This window comes from Martes martes, assembly GCF_963455335.1.
Source record: "Martes martes genome assembly, chromosome: 10".
Taxonomy (NCBI): Eukaryota; Metazoa; Chordata; class Mammalia; order Carnivora; family Mustelidae; genus Martes; species Martes martes.
The window spans coordinates 20,470,914-20,489,108 of NC_137898.1; the positions used below are offsets into that span (position 1 = coordinate 20,470,914).

Genomic DNA, 18,195 nt, shown 5'->3' on the forward strand with positions numbered 1-18,195 from the left:
GCCTTCCAGAAACTCCTCCAAGTGTCTTGTTCTGTTCTTGGCAGTCTGGGGGCCCTAGGAATTCTAACCATTTGCAGGCCTCCTCCTTAGACTGTCCCAACTGCTGCTGTCCCAACAACTCGGTCATCCCTCTTTCTCAATAGAGATGGTCCCATTTTTCAAAGGAATCCACTCACGCCTTTCCTTAGAAAGTTGTCATGAAAGGCTACTGCCTGGATATCAGTAACCAAGAAGCCAGAGTCGCATGTTTGATGAGAGGGAGCATAGGAGACACAGAGTTCTGGTAACTGGGTTTCAAATCTCCTGAGGTCTATCCTAGCCCTGCCATCAGTTCATTGTGTGTGGAAAAGGCAAAAGACAAGCGGTTTGTCTTGGGCTGGGGTCCCTCTTCCTGGTAAAAATGAAGGTCACTGCAGTTGCTGTCATCCCAGTAACCATGGTAACAACGAACCACATGACAGGTTCATGATCTCCATCAGACAATGTCTAGAATTAAGTGCTCATCCTTCCCTCCCCGCCCCCAACCCCAGATCCTGCTAGGTGGTATGAAGAATCTCCCAGGGGATTAGCTCAGGCATGGGAGATCCGGGCTGACAGCATTAATTAAACCGCTCATTTCCCCAGAACATTTTGCATTTGCCAGGCCCGGGAGCCAAGAAAACCTCCAAGGGAAGCTCCTCTGAGAGAGAGTGCTAAGTCTACCACCAGGGACCGAGGCACTGCGTTCAGCCCCACAGTTGGCAACAAATGGAGCTCAGTAGGAAAATGTGCCTGGCATACAGCAGGCACAAAATAAATATTTGTCGAAGAGTCGGTTTAATCAAATGGAGCACATTTAGCAAATGGGATTCCTTCCAAACCACTGGAATTCTTGCTTCAGATGATCATGTGAGTCATTCATCCTTTCCACGATTCCTGAGTACCTCCTGTATGCACCCATGGGTGACAGTATGAAGGCTCTAAAGCTAGCAGCTTGCAGAATGAATCCCAAGTTCTTTGAGACTCAGGGCAGGTTGGAAAGTGTGTAGAGGGGAGTCGGAAGGACAGGGCAGGGACCACATCACAAAGGGCTTTGGATTTAACTGGAGGCTCCTGCATTTATTATTGGTGACACTTTGAAGGCCTTTATGCATATGAATGACAGGATCAGCTTTGCATTTCAGAAACGTCCTTTTTAATGCCCTGTAGGGCTTGACCAGAGGAATGATGTTCTAGAACTTCTGAAGCCAGGTCTTAAGAGAACGGGCAGCTCCTGCTTCCTTCCTCGTGGAACCTGGCTGCCGTGCAGCTCCAGCCACATAGAGGGGAACCCCAGTGCACCGCTGACAGCAGCTGTGGCGCCCAGAGGCAGCCAGTACCAGCTGCCCGACATGTGGTTTGCCATCTTGTACGTCCCAGTCCTGCAGAGTGCAGGCGCTGGAGAGACACCATTTGCAGCAGGAAAAACACCCAGGGGAGCCCAGTCAACCCACGAAAGCATGGTTCTAAGCCACCAAGTCACGTGTGGTTTGTCACGCAGGGGTAGATAAGGTACCAGGAGGGGTCCCTTATGCAGCTCAGCACAGAAGGTCTGGTGGAGCCATGCTAGACTCAGGAACCATTGGCTTCATGGGAATTCCAAAGCCCTGCTGTGGATGAAATTCTCTGCCCTTCTCACACGTGCCCAGCACACCTCACACCGCAAATGCTTGCTGAATTAAATGAAACACTCCACATAACACAACACACTGAAAACCACTGTTTTCTGATCTAAGGCAGGGTTCTCATGCCTGGAATTCTAATTTCGCCTTACTCTAAGCATCCTTGTTTTATTTTCTTTCTCTGAATCAAGTGTGGACTCCAGGCCGCTGCATGTGATCCTCTTTGTTCTTCTAAGCCAAGTTCTTTCTCCGAGTGTGACACATGGACTTGGACTCTGCCAACCTGGGTTTGGGTTGAGGATGCCTGGATTTTCCCAGCTGCCTCACATCCCCTACCAGCCGCAGCTTCCTCATCCGTGAATGGAGACCCACAGGCCAAATGGGGTCGGAAAGCATGCTAAAGCACGCTAAAGGAGATCCAGATAGAAACAGAATGGGTGCCGTGATCTTCACCAGGACACTGACACAGTCTCAACCGCAGACAGCAATTCCCTTCTCCCTGCCGCCTGCTTCCCCTCCCCCATTGCAGAGCAAAAGCTGGGCAAGTTCAGGGCAAGGGAACTCTCCAGCCCTTGTGTGTTTGAAAATCTCCTGCAGGACCCAAGTGTCTACTTCTCTGGGGCAAAGAAGGTGAGAAAGGAAGGGTTAGTAGTCTGGTAAAGTGACCCCTACCCAGTCGGAACCGCAGGCCTGGGTCGGAGCCCTGGTTTGCCTGCTCACACAGTGTGACCTCTGCGAGCTCCTGCCCTTCTTGGGGCCAAGCGTCCTCGTACAGAAAGCGTGAAGAACGGCTGCAGACACCCCTAAGGTTTCAGGCATGTGAATGCTCGGCGGCTGTTGGGGTGGAAGGGTCTGGTCACGTGTCGGCGGGCGGGGGTGCGGGTTGACGCGGAGCCGAGTGCGGGAGCACCAGCCTGCTCCCGGCCGGCCTCCTCCTCTGACGTCCTCGCAGCCGCCCTCCCTCCCCGCCCTCCGGCGGCGGGAGAGCAGCCTGCGCGCCCGGATCGCTGGAGCTGCCGGGCGGCGGTCCCGGCTGGGAGGACGGTGCGCGGCGGCAGGACCGAGCCCCGCGCGGGGAACGGGCACCATGGTGCTGTCGGTGCCCGTGATCGCGCTGGGCGCCACGCTGGGCACGGCCACCAGCATCCTCGCTCTGTGCGGGGTCACCTGCCTGTGCCGGCACATGCATCCCAAGAAGGGGGTGCTGCAGCGCGACCGGGACCCAGATCCCGAGAAGGCGAGACCCGGCGTGCTCCGGTCCGCCCAACAGGTGAGCAGGGGCGGCGCCTCGGCCTCCCGGGCGCGGTGGGGTCTCAGCGGCGGCTGCAGCTGCGGAGAAACCGGACGGGGGGAGCGGTCGCCGTTCTTTGCGCCACCAAGCGTGGCGGGGAGGAGGGCGGAGGACGTGCTCCAGGACCCGCGGAGGGGTCCGGAAGGACTGGGGGTGGGGGAAGGGTCAGGGAGAATAGTTAGGGGAGGGAGGCTTGGTGGGGGCTCGAGAGGAATGGGGTCAGCGAGCGCTAAAGGGGAGGGGGTGGGACCAACTGGGAAAGGGGATTGGGGAGGACAAATAGGGGCTGGGAGGAGAGTTGAGCGGCTGGGAGGAAACAGGGGGGAGGGGGTTGGAGGATTAGAAGCTTGCAGAATTGGGGGAAGAGAAATGGGGATGGGAGAGGGAAGAGAAGTTGGGGGGTCTGGTGTAGGGAAAAAGCACTGACTTAGCTGAGGAGGGGGAAAGCCACTGAAGAATGGAAAAAACGAGAAGGGTGGTGGTTGATTGCTGCTCCCGTGGGAGCTGGAGAGGGGCAGCTGGTCGGGGAGTGCCTGGGGTCTTGGGGGAGGCTGGTGAATCTGGAGGGGCCTGAAGGACCTCCGCCCCCTCCCATCAGCCCTCAGCTCCAGCCAGCCAGAGGGGCTTGCTGTGGTCTGTCTGAAGATGTCCCTGGAGACAAGAGGGTTTTTATCCCCTGCATTGGCTTGTACCCAGAGCCCCTTGGAGCAGGAAGTGGGTGGTGTCCCCATTGTGCAGTGCGGCAGAAGGGGTCTAGGGAAGAGGTTTGGAAGGAGACCGTTTAGGACACATTACTGGGTGGAGGAGTGCAAAATGTTCTGTGGAGACCAGGGGGGAAGAGTCTTGCTAGGGTGTTTGAGGAAGGCTGGCCCCAGGGCAGGGATGCGACTTAATGACTTCCCCGAGGACCTCTAGATTCCTTATAGAGATTATAGGTCTGGGAGAGACACAAAAATGCTGTGATTCCACCTTCCCTTTTCCAATCAATTATTCAAAAGCTCTGAGACTCAGTGCTTGGGGCTTCTGTCAGTCACCGGGTTGTGAGAGGGGAAGGAAATGGCTGCTGTCCTTGAGGCACTTATAATCCTAGAAAAGTGACATTGACACTGGCAAGAATAGGAGCCGGCTAGGTATTGGAACACGGGACCCTTCTAGAACCATCTGAGGTGGGATTAGTGGGCTCTCCACCGGCAGGCAGTTGAGGGGGTGGATGAGCCCTTCAGAAGCTGTGGCCCACTGCCTCTCAACCTTCTCTCCCACCCAGTATTAGGGGAAGGCCATCCAGCCTTTCTCAGAGATGGCTGCTCAGGCAATGTCCCCTCCCCTTCCCAAAGAGAAGTGCTAGGGAAGGAATTGGTATAAATGACCTCTGGGATCTCTTCTAGCTACCTATTATTGATGACCAGTAGACCACACATGGGCCAAGAATCTATCAAACACAATCCAGATCACGTCTCTCTTGGGCTCAACACCCCCCCTTCCCCCGCAACTTCTCAACGAGCTTGGAACAAGTCATAGCAAACCATGACATGGCCGGCACTCTCTGTCAGCCACCGTTCTAAGTGCTTTATTCTTAATGCACTTAGCAAGTCAATGAAGGACACATATGATGATCCCTACTTAAAGATGAGGAAAGTAAGGCTCAGAGAGGATAAGTGAGTTGCCCAAGGACACACAGCTAGAGAAGTTTTAGAGCTGTATGGATTCTAGCCAAGGTGGTCTACTTACGGGAATCCATGCCATTAGCCACTCCACTCCCCCATGTGCTTGACCTGGCGGGTGTCTACCTCTCCAGCCAAGCTCACGTGCCTTCTCCCAGGCATCTGAGTCTCCCCCTCCCTGCCTTTATGATCTTTCTCAAAGTACCCCCAGCCCCCATAGCCCTTTTCCTCTGGCTTTTCATACTGATGGCTCCTGCTCATCCTTTATGCCTCTTTCTCCAGAGGACTTTGTCTCTGTCCACATGTAACAAAGTACCTTCTCCTCTATTACCTTCTTCCTTCTTGTTCTTCCAATTCTTTTGTAGTGCTCCTTACAACCAGATGTGATCCTTGCTGTCCACTTACTTGTATGTTATTTATTCCCAGTACCTCCTCAGTGTCTGGAGCCTAGCAGGTGGCTAATAAGAAACTGTTGACCAGTAAAGGTACCCCTGGGTCCACTTGAGATCATGGCTGGGGTCATTTCTCCCACAGGGATTATGGCTGAAGTCATTTCTTCCAATGAGAGTGAACGCACCAGGCTGTTGTCATGCTGTGCTAGCTCAGTAGGGCCACAGTAAGCCTTTGTTGATACGGGAGGCCCCTTCCTTCATATTCCTTCATCTGGTTCCCTTGGCGACAAGGATTTGGGCAACCCGGGCTGGATCAGTGGGCACGGGTACAGCTCAGGGGAGATCTCACAATGTCGGTTGGGCTACCATTGTTCTCAGACTGATTCAGCCACTGACGCAGATAGAGTGAATGGAGGAAAGAACACAATTGCCATTTCCGAAGAAGTGAAGGAGGTGGTCTTAGGGGTAGCAGGTGACAGCAGGGTGACGGAAATGACCCATGTTGACAACAAGTGGAGGAGTCGGGGAAGACTTTCTAAGGGTGTCCCTGGAAGGGAGGGCACAGGGCAGCAGAATGGGGCTCCAGACTCCTTTACGCTGAGAATCACATGTCTGTGGGCTGCAGAGGGACTGTCCATGTGTCTGTGAGTTACTGGTTGTCAAAAATTCCTTGGATATTCACCTTTGCATGGTTGGTTTCAAGTTGAAGCTTGTAGTGATTTTGAGAAGAACTTGGAAGTTCCCCTGGGGGTTCTTTACCTGAGGTCCAAGGACCTCCCTATGGAGTCTGTAGATAGAATGTAAGAGGTTCATGGTGTTGGATAGGAAAAAAATTACACCTTTGTTTTCACTAACTTCTAGCTGAAACTTCGCATTTCCTATAAGGAGGAATATCAACAACACCCCCTCAGAGTGTTTGCAATGTTGGTGCCTTGGCCCCCCAGGGAAATCACAGGTCGTTTCGAGGCAATGACAGCTGCTGTAGATACGCCTCGGGATCATTTCTGTTCATCGCCGGTTCTAAATCATGGTACTTATTAAATCTCCTGCCAGATCCTGTTAGCCAACAAATGGATGAAGGGCACACGTAGAGCCATTTCACAAGCCGATTTTATTAGATGTTCCTCTGTCGTCTGATGTCGTTAATTTGCAAACATTCGGAGGAAGTGTCCAGAGGGCTTCTCTGGAGAGCCAAAGGAATGCCTGGAACAAAAAGAAAAGGGGACGGGGGCAGAATCTCTGCTAAGCAGGAGGAGGGAGAGGGCAGAGAGCCACAGGACGGTGCACGTGCACGCGTACGCACGCAGGAGAGCCTTTCTTTTCCCACTGCTCCAGAATCTACTAGTGAAAGGCAACCAAGGCCCTTGGCTCCGTCCCCCTCAGTTTCCTTTTCACACTGGTCTGACCAGGCGTCCATTCACCTTATCCTGGGTCCCTTCAGAAGAAGCCCTGATTGGGGCTTGCCTCGGTGATAAAGAGTGAGCAGGGAGACCTGCTCTTTCCGACAGCTCAGACCGCTGACCCCCGACCGCTGTCACTTAACAGAAGTTGGGGGTCCTGTTTTCAGAAAGCTCTGGTTTTCGTGTCTGATTTTTCTCCCCGCACAGTGCTTACCTTGCTGTATTCTTGAAGTGAATCTTCATGATTGTGTCTCAAAGGTCCCCAGGGTGACCTGGGCCCTGTCCCCTTGCAGCTAACGTGTAGCTCAAGCCTTTAGCCAAGTTGCTTGGACCCTCGGCGGAAGTCCCCGTGCTTCTTCTCTCCACATCCCCTGGGACCTTACTGCCACTTCCCACCGAACTGTACAATCCTACCCTCCTTCCAGTAGGGTGGGCTTCCATGGAACATTGTCTTAGTCTGCTTGGGCCATGGGAACAAAATACAGATGCGGCAGCCTATAAGCAACAAAAATGGACTTCTTACAGTTCTAGAGGCTGGAAAGCACAAAAGCCAAGCCTCCAGCAGATTCAGCGTCTGGTGAGAGCCCATTCGTAGACTTTGCTCTGTCCTCACCATGGGAAAGAGGTGAGGGAGCTCTCTAGGGCCATTTCTGTAAGGGTATAGATTTCGTTTATGAGGGCTCTGCCCTTGGGACCTGATCACCTCCCAAAGGCCTGCCTCCTCGGAGTATCTCCTCAGGAGCTAAGTTTCAACTGATGAATTTGGAGGGCGGGGGGACATGGACGTTCAGACTTTAGCAAACATGAATAAATTAATTCTAGGTTTTTATGAAATAACGAAAACAAGTGCTGAGTTGGTATCCAACGATATAGGTACAGAGGAATCTTTTCCCCCAAGATCAGGGAGTGTGTTTTTCATTTTTCTGGTGTCCCTGACGACATCCAATGTGACGCTGGGCCCATGATAACCCTTGAATGTATATTGTGAATGAAGGGGTCGTATTGCGACTCACGCTCACTAAGAGGAAAGGCGGAAAGGAGGGCAAAGCGGTAAGGATATATTTCCCTCAGATTTGAAGTCAAGTCCATGTATGTTTGGTCACGCTGGCGGGCAGGCAAGGGCAGGGCGTGGTTGGACAGCTCCTGCCATGTTCATATTCTGCCTCTTGATGGGGATGCTGGTCACCCAAGCGTTTTGTCCACTTTGTGAAAGAAATTTCACCCAGCTCTACATTTAGGATTTGTGCACGTTTCTCTGTAGAGTTAGACTTCAGTGAGGTTGTCATTGAAATTTTTCATGTTGGGATACAGTGTTCGTTGACACTAACTTAGTATCAAGTCACTGTTTTTAATGCCTGGGAGGACTTCGGGGTTATCATCAAGAGACAAGACCCTCCTCTTTTGTGATCTGTTACATAGTACCTGGTCCCTGGCTCTGTCCGCTTTCCGCTGCTACTTCTGTGGCCTCCTTCTTCCTGGGACTGGGGCCTCGAGATTATCAGTGTGGCCCTATCAGCCGTCACCCGTCTTGTTCTCCTCTTCCTTAGACCACTGGAGCCCTGTCCTCTCCGATCACGTGTCTGAATTCATACTTATCCGCATGTGGATGCGTCAAGGACCATATGCTGCGTTTCATTAGCTAATAAGTTCATTCATTAGTGAGCCCCCTGCTAGGCACTGGGCTAGAGCAATAAGGAGACGGGCATGCACACTTTCTGCTGAGTGGGGTGACAGACGATGGAGCCATGGAGCGTGTCACGCTGCTGTCATGATGGGACAGGGGCAGGGACGCAGGAAACCCTTAGGAGGGGCACCCCCTACCTTCAGCTCCAGCAACTTTCTCCTATTCTGACTCACTGCTCTGCCAGGTTCTCCTCTGCACCTAAGTGGTCACAGGAGGCCCCATGAGCAGCGACCCCTCTCCTGGCAGCTGATGGGCCTCTGGGCTGCTCTAAGGTTTGCCCACCACGGATTCTTACCCTTTTAAAGGATCCGTTTCTCAGCTCATCTCCGGGCTGGCAAACTCTCTTGCTCACATTAACAGACAGACAAAAAACAGAAGCACTTCTTTTTTTTTTTTTTCAGGCATCTTTAATTTTTTATTTTAATAAACATATAATGTATTTTTATCCCCAGGGGTACAGGTCTATGAATCGTCAGGTTTACACATTTCACAGCACTCATCAGAGCCCATACCCTCCCCAATGACCATTTCCCCACCACCCTCTCCCGTCCCCCCTCCCCCCCGCAACCCTCAGTCTGTTTCTTGAGATTGAGTCTTTTATGGTTTGTCTCCCTCCCATTCCCATCTTTTCATTTTTTCTTTTCCTACCTCCCCCCAACCCCCCCCCGCCTTGCACCTCCACTTCCTCATATCAAAGAGATCATATGATAGTTGTCTTTCTCCGATTGACTTATTTTGCTAAGCATAATACCCTCTAGTTCCATCCACGTCGTCGCAAATGGCAAGATTTCATGTCTTTTGATGGCTGCATAGTATTCCATTGTGTATATATACCACCTCTTCTTTATCCATTCATCTGTTGATGGACATCTAGGCTCTTTCCACAGTTTGGCTATTGTGGACATTGCTGCTATAAACATTCGGGTGCACGTGCCCCTTCGGAGCACCACGTCTGTATCTTTAGGATATATACCCAGGAGTGCAATTGCTGGGTCGTAGGGTAGCTCTATTTTCAGTTTTTTGAGGAACCTCTACACTGTTTTCCAGAGTGGTTGCACCAGCTTGCATTTCCACCAGCAGTGTAGGAGGGTTCCCCTCTCTCTGCATCCTCGCCAGCATCTGTCATTTCTTGACTTGTTCATTTTAGCCATTCTGACTGGTGTGAGGTGGTATCTCATTGTGGTTTTGATTTGTATTTCCCTGATGCCGAGTGATGTGGAGCATTTTTTCATGTGTCTGTTGGCCATCTGGATGTCTTCTGTGCAGAAATGTCTGTTCATGTCCTCTGCCCATTTCTTGACTGGATTATTTGTTCTTTGGGTATTGAGTTTGATAAGCTCTTTATAGATTTTGGATACTAGCCCTTTATCTGATAGGTCGTTTGCAAATATCTTCTCCCATTCCGTCAGTTGTCTTTTGGTTTTGTTAACTGTTTCCTTTGCTGTGCAAAAGCTTTTGATCTTGATGAAATCCCAATAGTTCATTTTTGCCCTTGAACAGAAGCACTTCTAAAATAGTGACAGTGTAACTAACGTTGTTTAGGTCCTTTATGTGTGCGAGGCCCTCCTTAATCATATTAATTTTATCCACACGGTATAGCCCTATGAAACATGTGGGATTATTGTTTCACTCCTACAGATGGGGAGGGTAAAGCACAGCACCCTTAAGCACCGTTTTGGCGGCAGAGTCGGAAATCAAATTTAGGGAGTCTTGCTCCTGAGCCCACACTTTGACCTGGAGGCTGGAAGTTAGCCAAGAAAAGCTACTCAGAATTATACTTAAACCACTGTGTTTCCCCAGATACGGCATCAAAGTCTCAAAAACATGCATTTTTGCAGGTCAGCTTCTGAAGCCTTTCTCAAAGCTTGGGATGGTTTTGTCGCCTCTCTTCATGTCCATCCCACTTCAGACCATGGGCGCAGCCCAGGGCCCTCCGGAGAGATTTACACAGTAAACATGTTTGGGCTGGTTGCTTAGCAACGTGGAAGACAGTGTGAATTTTTCATCGAGAAATTAGCATGGATTATTTCAGAGAGATGAGCACACGCCCGCCAGAAACACCAGGCCCTTCCAGATATAATGTGGACCCGAAGTCTGTGTCCCCAATCCCTTCCCAGTGGTAGGTCCCAGACCTCTCACGTCTCCCTCCCTTCCTTGTTTCTCCTCCGATGGAGCACGTAGATAATCCAAGATAATACAGGGCCCCGACTCTTCTCTTCATGGGATTGATAGTTCACTAGCACCGTGTGTTTACTGTAGGAGAAAAGACTGCTGCATCTTTAGACATTTTCTGATTTTCAGACCCTGGTCTCATTAACCGTCAAGTAGCTGGGGTGCAGGAAGAGGGAAAAGACAGGCCATTCAAGGAGGAAATGCCCAGAGGAGAATCGGATGGGGGGTAAGGCAAAGTCAGAAGGAAGGGGAGAGACCAGTCGGATGGGGAAGCAGCAGACCCGGAAGACAAAGAGGAGGCAGGGTAAAGAGTGACTGGTCATCCCAGGGTCGGAGACCGGCAGGAGAAATCAGGACACCTGGAGACCATCCACCCACTACTTGACCTGCAATCTCCCAGCCATCAGTAACTGTGCGTAACTCAGTGTCATTGCCTTCACTCCCTGTGGAACTTATTTCTTGCTAACAAAGATTAGGAAACGTTGCTGTGAGGATTAGAGGAGAAGAGCTTCACGGGGATATGTGTCAAAACTAAGGGGTTCTATATGTCCATGTCAGAATCAACATACACATGTGTACGAAGGGCCTCTCTAGACAATATGTTAAGAAATTATGTGTTACAGATTTCTGAAGACAAACAGATAGAAAGGGTAGATAGATTCCTCTGTCTCACCCTCCATTCTTCCCTTCCTCCCTTGATTATGTTTACTGAGCACATACTATATGCCAGGTTCTGGGCTTGGGGGTTGGGATACTGTATTAACTGCTCCCTCCTCAACAACACACTCGCCCATCCTCAGCCCACATGAAATTTATGTTGTAATGGAAAGCCCAAAGTTAAAAGGAGAAGAGCACAGATAAATGAAAATGCAATCGTGGTAAGTGACCTAAAGAGAAAGTTCTGGTGCTATGAGACTGTAAGGTGGAACTGACCCAGTCAGGAAGGTCAGAGAAGGCTTTCCTGGACGGAGCGATGGCCAAGCTGAGAGCTGGATTGAAAGGGAAGTTAACCAGGGCAATGGGAAGGGTTGTGAGAGCTGCAGACAGGAATGAGGCCGTGCAAAGGTCCTGGGACAGAAACCTAGCAACTTCGAAGGACCCAGAGAAAGGTCAGTTTGCCTGAAAGCAGAAAGCAAGGCAGGGCCTGGTGTATGATGAGGCTGGGGAGTGGACGGGGGCCAGAAGGGCATTGTAGACCATGGACAGCTTCACTCATTCATTTATTCACTCCTGCTTCAAACGTGATGAGTGCCTACATGATGAGCGCTGATAACAAGAAAGGTATAGTTATTTTAGAAACTTTTTAAAATTGAGGTGAAATTCACATAAAATGAACTATTCTAAAGGTAGGAATCACACCGTCACATGGTCCTAGCACTTTGTTCTCACCTTCATTCAGCTCTAAAATGTCTTCATGTCCCCTGAAGAGAACTCCATACCTACTGAGCAGACATACTTGCTATCCCCCACTCTCCTGCAAGCCCTGGCTTATATATTTGGGATGATAAAATACATGACCTTTTGCTTCTGGCTTTTATCACTCAGCATTATGTTCTCAAGGTTCATCCATGTTGTGGCTTATATCAGAACTTTATTCTTATGGCTGAATAATATCTCATTATGTGTATTTGCCTCATTTTGTTTATCCATTCATTGGTTGATGGACACCTGGGTGGACATTGGCTAGAGAGGCCCTTTGTATGCATGTGTATGTTGATTCTGACATTCACGTAGAACCCCTTAGGTCTTTTTTTTTTTTTTTAAGATTTTATTTATTTATTTGACAGACAGAGATCACAAGTAGGTAGAGAGGCAGGCAGAGAGAGGAAGGAAAGCAGGCTCCCTGCTGAGCAGAAAGCCCAATGTGGGGCTCGATCCTAGGACCCTGGGATCATGACCTGAGCTGAAGGCAGCGGCTTAACCCACTGAGCCACCCAGGTGCCCCACCCCTTAGGTCTTAACATGTATCCCCGTGAAGCTCTTCTCCTCCATCCTCAAAGCAAGGTTTCCTAGTGCTTGTGAGCAACCCTTTGGTTGTTGTGAATAGTGTTGCCATGGACATTGCTGCACACATATTTGTTTGATAACCTGGTTTTCCTTCTCCCAAGTAGATATCTAGGAGTGGACTTCCTGCATCATGTGGTAATTCTATGCTTAAATTTTGAGGGCATGCCAAACTGTTTTCTCTAGCAGCTGCACTGTTTACATTATCACCAGCAATGTCTGAGACTTCCAATTTCTTCACATCCCTGCCAGCATTTGTGAGTTTCTTTTTATTATTATTATTTTTTTGTTATGGTCATTCTAGTGGGTATGAAGTGGCATTTCACTGTGGTGTTTTTTAGGCTTTTAATTTTTTACAAACCCAAACACTTGTTTTTTTGTTTGTTTGTTTGTTTGTTTGTTTTGCGAGTGAGCGAGTGAGAGCACACGTGAGTAGTTGGGCAGAGAATAAGGGAGAGAGAGAATCCCAGCAGGTGCCAGACTTAGCATGGGACTTGATCCCACCACCCCGAGACCATGACCTGAGCTGAAATCAGGAGTCAGACGCCCAGACCACTGGGCCACCCAGGCACCGCCCACCCCCATCCCCGCCCCACAAACTCTCATATTTAAAATACTCACCAGTGGGACGCCTGGGTGGCTCAGTGGGTTAAAGCCTCTGCCTTGGGCTCTGGTCATGATCCCAGGGTCCTGGGATCGAGCCCCGCATCGGCCTCTCTGCTCATCAGGGAGCTTGCTTCCTCCTCTCTCTCTGCCTGCCTCTCTGCCTACTTGTGATCTCTATCTGTCAAATAAATAAATAAAATCTTTAAAAATAAAATAAAATACTCACCAGTATCTGGCAAGTTTTTAAAACATTTCCTCTTGGTGACCAAACATTGTCACAGGCAATGAATCCACAAGACCACACCTGTGCAAACATTCCATGGCTCCGGAGTCTTACAGAAGGAGGCCATGTGTGGCAGTCCTGGTTCCCCTGTTGGACTATTGGTACCTGCATGCTTACACCTGCTGCTCCGCCCTCAAATACACTGCGTGTTATCACTGTCACTTTCCCCACCCTTCCCCCTGAACTTTACCCCTTGTGGGACGCACTCTGCTTCACCCATAGACCTGGGCATCCTACAAACCCAGGTCTGATTGAGGTTATGGAGTATCTTTCAATATCATTTACTTATGTATTGACATTATCAGACCAGTGCGATGCCAGGAGGAGCCTTGGTCCCTTGTGGGGTCAGTGCGCCACACACACATGCGATCCTTCCCACTGAGGAGGCGTTCCCAATGTGCTAATTAAGTGAAAGGTGTTTTATAGAAAATTCCTGGGAGATTTCTACATGGTGTTTAAGGGTGTGGTATTTTGGGAAGTTGATTGAGGTTCCTGGGTGGACGTGGAAGGCATTATGACTTTTCTCATTGAAAATAATGGACTACGAGTGAGCGCACTCTGACATTTGCTGGGTAGCACATTTCCATGAACAGATCAGGGTCAGATAGTTAGTAGCTGCATATGTGAATATGAATAAGTAAAAAGGGGAGGAACGTCCTATGAGAATTTTGTGAAAGTGAGTTTTGGTCCATTTGGCATAGACCTCAGGGTACTTTGATGTTTCTCCTGGGCTCCCCCTGCTCTCCACTCAGTAAGTCCAAGATGGATTGCTCCTTTGTAGAGAAACTGAGCAGGTCTAGAAGGTGGCCAGAGAAGTGAGTAATATTGAATGGCTTCCTGAGTCAGAGGATGGATGAATGGATAGATGGATGGACGGATGGACGGATGGGTGGATGGTTGGATGGATGGATGGGTAGATGGATGGATGGATGGATGGATGGTTGGATGTTTGGATGTGTGGTTGGATGGTTGGATGGTTGGATGGTTGGATGGTTGGATGGATGAGGTGGAAAGGATCGTGGGACTACCACCTCTTTTTGCAGACAAAATAAAAATCCTAAGCACAGCAACAAGCACACTGAGGCATCTCTTTGCTCACCTTTGGTGATACAGCAAGGAATCGAGACAAGCCTGGAGGCCGTGGTAGCCTCACCCTCTATTTGTTTCCCTCCCTTCCAAGTCTCTGTTCACTTGGCTAACATTGGAGAAAATTTAAAAAGCTTCAGCTGTGAAACCAATAGGATAATGCCCATGGAGACCACATTTTCCTTGGAAAAGCATCATCCACCACATAGTTTTGGATTTGCTGCTGAGAAAGGCGTGATAAGTGGGTGGGGCTTATTGAGGCAGGATCATGGAGACTTGGCTTTTCAGAGAGAAGAATCCCACTTTGGAGAGGACAGAGTTGGAAGATAAAGGTAAGGTTGCAGGACAGCCATGTGGCGGGGCAGGTCGGCAGGTAGGAGACGTCATGGAAACAGCTGTAAGTGTAGAGGGATTTCTGCTCTCTCTCAGCTCATTCTGTGTGTCAGACCCCCTCCTCCCTTCCCACGGTCCACCCGCAAGCATCCTGAGATGCATTTCCTTTTTTAGCTCAGTCCCTTCCCTTATAAGAAAGGGCAAGTCCATCAGAGAGAGACGGCGAAGGCAGCGCAGCATATCAAGACACAAAACTCCATAGTAAAACAGCAAAGTGATCTGGAGGACTTTAAGGCACTGTCCCTGCCAGCGTGCCTTCCAAGGAGCACATTTCTTATCTTGCCAGTGAACAGATCTTTTAAGCAGCGGCATGACTATTGCCTTTTGCTTGACAGCCTCATTGCAAACCATGCAGAAACAAAAAACAGAAAGTAGTGGACATGGGATTCGGTAACCTGCTTGGAACCATGATATGGCAGGCCTGCATTTGATTTTGGATATCCACCAGGATTAGAGGGCCTAATAACAGCCTAGTTTTTTGAGATCACTCAAAAGAGGAAGTTGCCTGAATGAAAATGGTCGTTTTATGTTCAAGTTGCTAAGATCGACTAGCAAGCAGATTAGGCTTAGACCCCCGAACTTGAATTTGAAGGGAGCCTCCACCATTTTCCGGCTAAATTACTTTGACCATTGTGAATTGTACTTTTCTCATCAATAAGCAGGGATAACGATCATGCTCTCTAAGGTCGTATTAAAGACTAAGTAAGGTAACTTTTGAAAGCACTCAGTGGACTCAGCACCTGGCATTGCTCAGAGTATATTTTAAGTATCTTGAAATCATGTTCTTATTGACCTTTTATAAAAGTAGGGACTTGTGTGTGTCTTCACCATGCAGGAAAGAGAGAGTCCATGAAAACCTTCCAGATGTAAGAAATGAAAAGTCTTCTATGAGGATGGCAAGGAGAGCATGAACATTCTACTTCTACGATAATCATTCATTTAAAAAATATTTCTTGATTACCTAGTACCTATGAGGTGCTGAGCACTGGGGGCACTGCAGGAACCAGAAAGACAGTGTCTTTGACCTGCTGTAGCTCAGATTCTAGGGGTAGAGATGTTTCTCACACAGTTGTACAAATGAATATAAGTCTACAGTTGTGTTAGGTGTGGTAAAGGAGGTAGGAGTCTTCCCAAGAAGTGATAGCTGATTACTGCTCTGATCTTCAGCATTTTTGGAGACACTTTTCAGTAAAAAAAAAAATGAGCATGCATGTTGTACATATATATTTAATTCTTCATAAAGTATGTATATATATTTATATATTCTATATATTTTACTCTACTAATGTATCATATACATAATAAAATGTGCACAAATTGGATCTTTTAAGGAAATGAGATAAAAATAAATTATAAAATGAAATTCTGTTATTCTTTTCTATACCCCAAATGAACTATCTTGCATACCCCGATGACATACAGTTAGTGGTATTTACTAGGTAAAGGTGTTGGGGATGACATTTGCGTCCTCTAGGCATGTGCAAACGCCCTGTGGAAAGAAGAAATATCACTCAGGAGGGATGGGATAAAGGTTAAAGTGGGTAGAGTACAAAGAACACAGGAGGGAATGAGGTGAAGGAGCCAGTCAGCAGGGCAGGGGCACCCAGGACCCTCTGGGTCACCAGAATTGCTTAGATATTTATCCCAAGAGCAACGGAAGCTCCTGAAAGGCCTTCAGTGAGATGTGACATGGCTATATTTGGGCTGTGAAACCACCCTTGTGGATGGGGGAAGAGTGGAAAGAGAGACCAAGGGAAGGCCCAGAGAAAGACTGTGACAGTTTAGGTGGATAAGATGGCAGCAGTGGGTTGGCTGGATGTTTTGGAAATAGATCGACTGGGTTTGCCAATGGGCTGCTTGTGGGCTTCAGGAAGAGGGAGGAGTTAGGTATGACACCGAATTTTTTACTTACCCAAATGGGCCGTGGCAGTAGTTAGCAAAACGGGGAACACTCAGCAAGAATGAGGTCATGGATTAGAAGTCACTTCTGTGCAGGGAGAGCGCGAGGAGTCTCTGGGCTATCTGGACCAAGACGTTAATCATGCTGGTGGTCTGGCAGGCCTGGAGCTCCGAGTGTGGCTGTGTTGTATACTGGGGAGCTGACGATGTGTGCTGGGGAGTCATCTGTAGGAGGCAGCAATCATAGGCATGAGCATGGCTGAGACCGCGTAGCAAGAAGGCAGAACGAGAGAGGAGAAGAGCCTGGGAAGTCCTGATTGATCCACACCAGCATATCATGAGAAGGAGGAGTAGAGAGGAAGGAGAAGAACCTAGAGAATGTAATGTCAGAGGGATAATAATAACAGGAGAAAAAGCTTTTTGAAGAGGAAGGGAATCCTCTTAAATGCAAACCTGCCACTGAAAAGTCAAGGAAGAGAAGACTGAGAAAATCCGTAGGAATCAGAAGGTGAAGGTCATCGGTGACCTTGGAGACCAACAGTGACATTCCAGTGGGCTGACAAGGGCCCTATGGGAATGGCTTGTCACACGGATGGAGAGTGAGGAAGCCAGGAGGGCACCAAGTACTGGCGATTGTTTTGAGATGTGTGGCTGCCGAGGGGCAGAGAGGGAGAGGACTGGGGCTGAGCAGGGGACAAGAAGGCCCTGGAATGCTGAGCACATTTAAAAGCTGGTGGGGGAGGAGCCAGTTGAAAGAGAAAGGTAAACGTTCAAGAGAGAGGAAGAGAGAGCAAGCAAATACCTGGGGTGGGACTCCCACAAGTGCCATGGGGACGGGTGCCAGGCTCGGACAGAAGGGCTGGTCCCCGAGGCGGAGAACAAGGGGTACACCTCCCGCAGTGTCACGGGACGGGGGTGGCCACAGCGTCCCTCTGGCTGAGGGAGAGCAGGAGGATGTCTGTGAGCAGGATACAAAGGGACTCCCGTTCTCTTGGCTTCCTTTTCATCAGTGGAGGAAGCCTGAGACGATAGATTCCAGAGTGTGGGGTCGGGAAAGGAGTTAGGGAAATGGTAGGATTGGGGGGCAGGGCTAGGAGCCAGTGTGAAGCTGCTGACCATGCATTTGGTCATGGGACCCCCCCCCCCCGCCCCCGGAGTGACCCTCCCACGGGGCAGGACCATTGGGTGCAGGCATCGCTGTGTAGCGGGTTCATCCAAAGTTAGGCTTTTGCCACGTGGCATCAGGGAAGGGTGGGAAGGCGAGGGGGTCTTTAGACACTAAAGAGGTATGGTTGAAATGCCGGCCTGAGGAATCAAATGGGGAAGGTTGCCAAGGGAAGAAAGGGGAAGAAAGAAGAGGGCTGGTCTGAAGTCCTGTTGGGGGGGGAGAAGAGCTGTGGGGGCTCCGGCAGCGGCTGGAAGAGGGGGCTGCGGCCGCGGGTGCCCTGAGGGCAGTATGCCCCCAGGGTCAAAGGTACCAGGAGCATCCTTCGGTCCCCTCACAGGGCGGGTAAGGGGTGGGGTGAAGGCCCCCCATGGTACGGTGAATAATTGACAGACTTAAATTCTTAAGAAGACCAGAGGAGTCAGCGGCTAGTTAGGTCAGCAGGTGCCTGCCCTGGGGTGTTTCTGGAATTCTTCATTTTATGGCAACACGAGACTCTAAGGAAGGAGTGCCCCGAAT

The 18,195-nt window shown here is 49.7% G+C and overlaps 1 protein-coding gene across 2 annotated transcripts in view; it reads left to right on the forward strand.

Annotated features, from left to right (window-relative positions):
- Positions 1–2,727: 2,727 nt before the first annotated feature.
- SYT13 (synaptotagmin 13) overlaps positions 2,728–18,195 on the forward strand; it is a gene marked incomplete at both ends in the record, with an annotated part of 41,702 nt that continues 26,234 nt past the window's right edge. For both annotated transcript variants that reach the window (XM_080815831.1, XM_080815832.1), the window contains one exon: positions 2,728–2,910. In XM_080815831.1, the coding sequence (XP_080671957.1) occupies positions 2,728–2,910 (183 nt within the window). The remainder of the gene's footprint in view (positions 2,911–18,195) is intronic.